General features: G+C 36.8%; 1 protein-coding gene across 1 annotated transcript in view; it reads right to left on the bottom strand.

Moving 5' to 3' along the window:
- Positions 1-2,613: 2,613 nt before the first annotated feature.
- GFM1 (G elongation factor mitochondrial 1) overlaps positions 2,614-8,267 on the bottom strand; it is a 44,261-nt gene continuing 38,607 nt past the window's right edge. The window contains exons 16-18 of the mRNA XM_006731204.3: positions 4,832-4,992; positions 4,026-4,079; positions 2,614-3,882 (exon numbers count right to left, since the gene is read on the bottom strand). Of these exons, the coding sequence (XP_006731267.1) occupies positions 3,751-3,882; positions 4,026-4,079; positions 4,832-4,992 (347 nt within the window). The 3' untranslated portion in view covers positions 2,614-3,750. The remainder of the gene's footprint in view (positions 3,883-4,025; positions 4,080-4,831; positions 4,993-8,267) is intronic.

Genomic DNA, 8,267 nt, shown 5'->3' with positions numbered 1-8,267 from the left:
TGAAGTTCCCTAAATAATCTTAATTTAACCTTAACCTTAATACAAAGGTGCCAAGAGCATTATAGTAATAATGTCAATGTCCTGTGATCTTTAATCAACTTTTTAGTATCACAGTAAGGGCTAGAAAAGGGTTTCAGCTTTCTACTGTCACTTATCTCAAAGTCCTCTTCCTCATGAAAGCATTTTTTAATTAATGAGATTAGGCTCACAAATATGACCATTATTCAATTTACAGATTTATTTCAGTACAATAGATTATGAAGAGGAATTCTACACAGACAACAAACACAATTGTCTAAATTTATAAAACTCCCAGAAGTTAAACCAAATATTTCTCACTAATATCACAGTAAGAACATCTTCTCTAGCACAAACTCTAAAATTGCTGACCTGATTTTACTAATATTGATTTTGCCAGCTAACAGCAGAGAAAAATTACTTCATCAGCTTTGACATAAAATGAAAACTCTAAATTCCCTAAGTCTTCTTTTCATTAGGAGCCTAAATTCTTCTCAACCACTGAGCCAATGGCAGGTATATATAGCATCACATTTATCTTCCTAATCTCTAGAACTTTCAAAATTTTAAGACATACAAAATAATACCAGGATTTTGTCTGCATCCCATTGCCTTCTGTTTCATTTTTCCTACCTGAATTATGAATTGTTAGAAATTAAACAAATTCTTCTCAAAGTCATTTGGAAGTTTCTATATTTGCCCTTGAATGATAGTTCTTCATGAAATGAGTTTATTCCACCAATTTCTCTCAGCTTAGAAAATTCTATGACCTGTTCTGTGATCTTGCCTAGCTTTCAAAGTGCTACAACCACCTAGCTTGCTAACCTGGCACTTATTTGAATGGATAAACGAATAAATGAATGCTCATAATAAATTGTAAATACAACAAACTGTTTCAAGGGTGCATTCCAGTGTTATTTATTTGAAGACACTTTAAGCAGCAATTAAAGCTCTCACTCACCAATTGCAGTTTTAGCAATGCAAACAGTTGTCTTCTTACAAAGGGATATACTTCTACATGGTCACAATTTACTACTACCTGGTGGCTGCCTACTTTCATTGGCATCAATTTTAAAACCCATCCAGATTTCAAAAATATTAAAATATGAAAAATCCTAACACTTCAGGATTTAATTTTGATGATTTTACAACTAAATAATCTAAGAGTGAGCAGGGAGGAAAAGGAATAGACAGAAAACTGACCCTATTTCTTTAAAGACAAAGTTGTCAAACTAAGAACCCATATAGCCCAACTCTAACATCACACAAGAGAAAATGAAAAATGTGACACAAATAAATAAATCTTCCATTTCATGTCTTGGAGGTGCAGGGAATACTGCTCTTTAAACTTTCCTGTATATTAGAATCAAGTGGAAAACTTTTGATCTTGATCCAAAGAATCCAAGCATCTAGAGATGGGACTGGGCAATTCTTTTTAAAGCTCCCCATGTGATTTTTAAAGTGCAGCCAGAATTAGTGGGTTGGGAATCACTGCAATACTGCCTGCCTAGTGCTGTTACTCTTCTCCAACACAATACTGTCTTTCTTTAAATTAGCCAACAATTATCCTTCGTAAGAGTAATATAAAAAAATCCTCATTTATGAATATTCTCGTTAATTTTTTCCTTGCTACAAACCTTGGTTGCTACGTGGTCTTTACCAGTTATAACCAAACTAATTAGCAAGAGATGGCAAGAGATGCAGGTTCTGGTCCTCGATCTATCCCTGTGTCATCCTACTCTTGTTACTCCCACCAGCCAGGCCTGTGTTTTTGCCTATGAAATACTGGTGTTGGATTAAATATCTAGGTTTTTTCCTGATGCTCTGTCTTTATAACCAGAATGTTTAACAAGTTAAAAACACATCAAAACTTACCCGTCTTAGTTCCAATATTCCTAACTGTTGGCAATAGCCAGAGAAACTGTACTAAATTCTGGGAAGGTATTTCCTCCTCAGGAACAATTTTCAAAGTCATTGTCAATAGCATGAGCTGCTGATGGAATGCCACAGCCAATATTATTCAGGCTGGATGCTACGATAGCAACAGACATATTCATGGGGAAAATGCATGCGGTTTCATGAATACAACTAATTACCAACTTGAAAATTTAACAAGCTGTGTGGTCTTGGACAAGTTATTGACCTTCTCCGTGCTTTTGCTTCTTCTATTTCAAAATGGTAAATAGAAGTGGCTAATAGTACCCACTTTCATAGCGTTGTGACCACTAAATTAAATGCATTTAAAGCATTTAGCAGATACTTCGAAAACATGCTCAATACTTCAAAAAATCTTTTAATAGAAAGCTTAAGTTATAAAGCCAAACCTATAATCAAGAAAAAGAAAGGAATTTAAAACTGTTATTTTATCTCTATTATCCACTAAGAGAAAGGACCAGGAAATGCCTCTCCCATCAGATGATTTGGGATGAAGTAACCCTAAACAATATGGTAGTACTGTTCAGGAAAATCCAACCTATTCTAGAAACAAAAACTTAACATTTGTTCTTTCACAATGTCAACGAATACAATATATGATATTCCAACAGACTCAAATTCAACTAGCGTTTACCAGGTGAATGAAACTGACCAGGCAGCAACTATGTAAATTATGTTTTATTATTCAGAGTTGCAGAAACATTAAAATGAACATAGGTAAGAATAGCAATATGCAAGGATCTGCTTTTCATTTTAAAATGTCCACAAGAAACTAACATAAAAATAGGCATTTACAAATTTGCAGAAGCCACAAATTGAAGCAATCACCTATATATAAAACAGCTAGAAATTTACTAGCCATATTACATAATATTCCAATGAAGAATCTGAAAAATGTTCTCTATTAAGAACATGTGAAATCCACTTTTTTTTTTTTTTTAAAGATTTTATTTATTTATTTGAGAGAGAGAGTGAGAGACGGAGAGCATGAGAGGGAGGAGGGTCAGGAGGGTCAGAGGGAGAAGCAGACTCCCCACTGAGCAGGGAGCCCGATGCGGGACTCGATCCAGGGACTCCAGGATCATGACCTGAGCTGAAGGCAGTCGCTTAACCAACTGAGCCACCCAGGCGCCCGTGAAATCCACTCCAAAATGTTCAAGTGTGTGTTGGTGGTACAGTGGTGAGCACAGCTGCCTTCCACAAAAGCCTGCTTATTAAAAGAGGACACTCCTAAGAAGTGTCATGATATAAGCAATTCACTTTCAAATTACTGTTCAGCAAAACAATAATTTAAAAAAAATTTAAATATAGAGGTCTGAGACAAAGACAGATAAAGCAAATATGACAAAATAAATTATTATGTGATGAACAAATTGTTAACAAGATTGTTCATTATTGAGTCTAGATGGAAGGTATAGGCCTGTTCTCTGTACTGCCTTTTTCAGCTTTTCTATATGGTGAAAATTCTTAGCATAAAATATTCGGAAAGGAAGTTTACATACCATTCTACGCTTAGAAGTATAACTGAAATCCGTCTCTTCTTCCCTTAGATATTAAATATATTTAAATATATTTCAGTAATAGTCATATTTTATTTGATGTTTTTCAATGAACTGTAAAACCAATCCACAGAGTTGGGATACACATAGAATTATCTTTGAATATGACAGAAGCTCCTGAATAGAATAGGAAGGGCTTCTAAAATTTGTTTCAGCCTGAATTCATTCCACCAGAATCCATTAAAGTATATAAATCTCGCAGATTCAGTTACAGCTAGTCAACTTAAAGTGAGGAAAGTTAGTTCTTGGCTTTTCCCTTTTTTATAGGAAGTTGACCTGTAGCTTCTAAGTACTTATTGATGAGGTCTTCTTGTGTGGACGGTGAACAAGGCTGATATCTGCAGTACTCCATTGTGTATTCTCCCTTTCCCTAAGGAGTTAAAAAACAACAGATTTTGTTTGTTTTGGTACATCTACCAAGGAAAAGTCTTGCAAAGACAGGATTTCACATATTTAAGCACTGTGTAGGGCGGTTTCAAAGAGCACTTGAATAAAGTTTAAACACCTGCTTACCTCTGTGCATGACCTAAGTTCAGTGGAATAACCAAACATACCGTTTAGAGGGACCTGAAAACCAACACAGAGGATATTTTATTGAAAAATATTTGAGAAAGTACAGAAAAGCCTTAGGCATTTAATTCCTTTAGTCTTAAGTTTCTACTAACTACTCTTGATTTAAAAGAATTAAAAGCCAGAGAAGTATACTTTTGCTTTACTGAACATCTTATTTAAAAATAATTTAATGTGACAGTCACAACTAGAAACCAAATCTTTCTGTTTCACAGGGTGGACAGCCCTGACGGCCTTCCCCCACCCCATACCTACTCCACACTCTGGCTGAAGCTCAAAAATGGACAAGTGCTTCTTCTGCGAAGATGTTAATACAACTTTCCTCCGGACACCTCAATAATATGCTGATAGTAGTGTCTTCTAGGAGGCCTTATGTAATGTGACAGACACTTTCTCCCAGGAGATTTAAGTACAGGCAATGGAACTCAGTGTTACCCAGTAAATCAGAGATAACATGATAAAGCAGCTATACAAAGGAAACTTGTAACAAGAAAGAAAGATAACTTTTATACATCTAAGAAAATGACATATTCACAAAGGCCCACATAAATCTTATTTTTAGCTTTTGCATTTAAGAGTTGCTCTGACAGCAAATTATAGAAACTGCCAGAAATAGAACACTCAAATAGCTAAGAAAAGTGTCAATTTGCTCCACACTCTCCAAAACAAACTCTCCAAAAACAAAAACTAACTCTCATTTCCATCTGTGGTTACTAAAAGCAAGTTTGTCAGTGACCAATAGTACTTACATCTGCATACAGTGTAAAATAGTCCTCAATCCCATCTTGTCCTGTGATTACCCCATGGCGCCGGTTAATTCCCGCAATCACAGGTCCATGAAATTCATTTGGGGCTATAACTTCCACAGACATAATAGGTTCAAGAATACATAATGTTGCATTTGCCAAAGCTGGGTTAAAAAAAAGACACAAATCAGTTTATTAATCTTTAAACAAATGGGAAATCTTCCTTACCCAGATATACAAAAGGGAGAGTGCTCTCCAAAGGTACACACATGAGTGATGAGGTTAAAGTATTTGACCTGGACTTTTTTTTCTGGTAGCAGTAAGAGTCACTCTCCTAAATGGAAATTCCAATAAGACAACACATGATTACAGTATTAATATTTCTATTACTATATTTTTATCCTTAAACATTACTAAGCTGCGGAGAATATAAAAGGGGTCTTCAAGCAACATTCAGTCAAGTTCTTTACCATCTAAATTATCCAGTTGAGGGTTACTTATTCTCCCTCTCTGAATACTTCGACGAGTAAGGACACTCACTGTTAAGTCTTTGACCAGGTAAACCAATTATTTCTGGTTGGTCCCTAGAAGATAGTTATTTTTAACTGTAAGAGAATAACTTTTATCATATATTTGGAGACAATAATCAAGTCACACTTGAGTTCTGTCTTTCCTTTTCTAGGCTAAGCAATTTCAACACATGATTAAGAATCAGAAGACCCAAGTTTCTAGTTTCTGTTCTGACCCTAACAAGTTATATATGCCTTTTAGAAAATCAAAATGGGTCCAGCCCTCAAGTTTCTTCACCTACAAAATAAGACACTGGATGTGAAGAGACATGTAAGCACGAAAACGTTGTGTGTCCAAACATCTTTAACCCCCTTAATACCTAACCAGAACACTTCTTATTGTGACAAATGCTGACTGAGGGTTATATTTAACAATGTGGAGAGAACAGAACAACATTTCAAACATTCATACTTAATTTGTATGTTATGATAGTGTGGAATAATATTTCAGCCTCAGACTGGATGAATTATCTCTAAATAAAGATTTTAAGCAAAACAGAGAAAAGATGACAAAGAAAATATTGTTTTAAGATAATCACAGCTTTCCAGGCATCAGTTTGTTTATAATAAATTAATCGGCAATCATTCTTGTATATTCATTAAAGCACTTCTCTTAAAGACACTATTAGCTTAAGTGCAATAATTAAAGAAGAGCAATTTAATATGCTTGGATTTCTTTGAAATACTTTCTAATTCAAATCATAGCTCATACCTTTGACTACTTAGTGAGTGAATTCTGTTCTAAAAAGAGAAAGAATTGAACTTTGCAGACTCCTAAGCTTTCTCAGTTAAGCCCCGAAGAACCCTGCACAGACATCTAAAGCAGCAGACTAACAATTCCGGACTGTAGGAACAGCTCCATTTCTTGTAATGTCGTGGGTTATCACAATACCAGAGCTTCCCTGGCTCTAAATAAATGCAATCAATGCAGAAGACACCCAGACAGACAGATGTGAGCAGACATATTAAGATTTAGTACACATTAGGGGCGCCTGGGTGGCTCAGTTGGTTAAGCGACTGCCTTCGGCTCAGGTCATGATCCTGGAGTCCCGGGATCGAGTCCCACGTCAGGCTCCCTGCTCAGCGAGGAGCCTGCTTCTCCCTCTGACCCTCCCCCCTCTCATGTACTCTCTCTCATTCTCGCTCTCTCAAATAAATAAATAAATCTTTAAAAAAAAAAAAAGATTTAGTACACATTACCTAGTGTTTTCAATAGGTCAGTAATATAAAAGAGCTAGATTGTGAAAGGGTCATCATATTTTAAAGGGAAGAAAGGGCCAGGTATACAGTGCCCATCACTTAATTGCTGAGGATGTTCTGTCCAGTTCTCAGTTTCATATTCTCTCATCCTGCTCCTTTCAACTCCCCCTTTCTCCTTAAATTCACCCTGACTCACTTCCAAAGAATCCTGTCCTTATGCATGCCTTCTTCTAACCCACTGTGACAAAACTCTGGAGAGAATTCACCCTGCCCTATTCAACAGTCACATGGCAGCCCACTCCTAAAAGCTAAGTTTCCTTAAGCAGATCCATGTGGTCTATGGCTTTTTAAGATAGCAAGTAAAAATACCAACATCATCACAGGCACTTTTAAGCCTGAAGTGATGAGAAGAGGTGGTAACATTTTTATATCAGGCCACTAGGAATAATGTTGATAACACCAGGCCAGGTGTTGAAGAGGTCGTCTGAGGTGGTGTTCAAGGGTTAGGACTCTGGGCTGGGTTTAACTCTCAGCTCCACCACTATCATGTAATCTTGAGCCATTCAATTAACTACTCTGAGTCCTGATTTTCTCAACTATAAGGTCACTGTGAACATAAGATATGATAATTCACGGGCGCCTGGGTGGCTCAGTTGGTTAAGCGACTGCCTTCGGCTCAGGTCATGATCCTGGAGTCCCGGGATCGAGTCCCGCATCGGGCTCCCTGCTCGGCGGGGGGTCTGCTTCTCCCTCTGACCCTCCTCCTTCTCACGCTCTCTGTCTCTCATTCTCTCTGTCTCAAATAAATAAATAAAATCTTTAAAAAAAAAAAAAGATATGATAATTCATGTACTCAGCATAACACATAGCACATAAGTGATCAATAAATGTTGTTATGAGCACTCTGAGACAAGAAGTTGGCATGGCACAGTACCAGGTCAAAGGTAATATGAAGGAAAGAGTGACTAGCATTCACTGCCCAAGTATGCATGTGCAAGTGTTTTCAAATACATTCTTATACTTAATTTTACATTCTCTCATATATTATTATGGAATTACTATCTCCAAGCAGCTTGGGGGAAATTCCTATGATTTGCACATTTCCACACAGTAAGCATGGAGCGGAGCTGGGATTTAATCTCCAAGCCCATCACCTAACGGGGCAGAGATCAAAGGGGTACTGTCAAGTTAAATGAGCTACCCTTTACTTCTAGGCCTTTATTTCTCTTACGGAATGGCTACAAGTTTGAGGTTTCTGGGGAGACCAAGCATAGTGCTCTAAAACCTGGCCACAGAAAATGATGGCAACGGTAACATTCGTAAGGTGAAACATGCCCAAACAGAACATTCAATTCTAGATTCAGTTTTAGTTACATCACTGATTAACCTCAGGGACAAAGTTTAAACTGTGACCCAACACAGTTCCAGTTTTCATTTCTTTTTAATGAAAAAAATGAGAATCTGAACTATTTTTCTTCCAATTTTGGTAACAGAGAATGGCTCATAAGTCTAAACTATTCTGATACTGGGCTCATTTATCAACATTTTCACCCCAAAACTCTCATATGGCACTCAACAGAGGCTTATGCATGAAAAGCTGATTTTCTTACTGAACTAAGGAAAACTTCCTTTCACCCTATACACTTCTGTCTTTCAATCCTGGATGACTG

Source organism: Leptonychotes weddellii, chromosome 1 (assembly GCF_054177405.1).
Source record: "Leptonychotes weddellii isolate Sample4059 chromosome 1, ASM5417740v2, whole genome shotgun sequence".
In the NCBI taxonomy this organism is placed as follows: Eukaryota; Metazoa; Chordata; class Mammalia; order Carnivora; family Phocidae; genus Leptonychotes; species Leptonychotes weddellii.
This window is presented reverse-complemented; position numbering and strand designations above follow the sequence as displayed.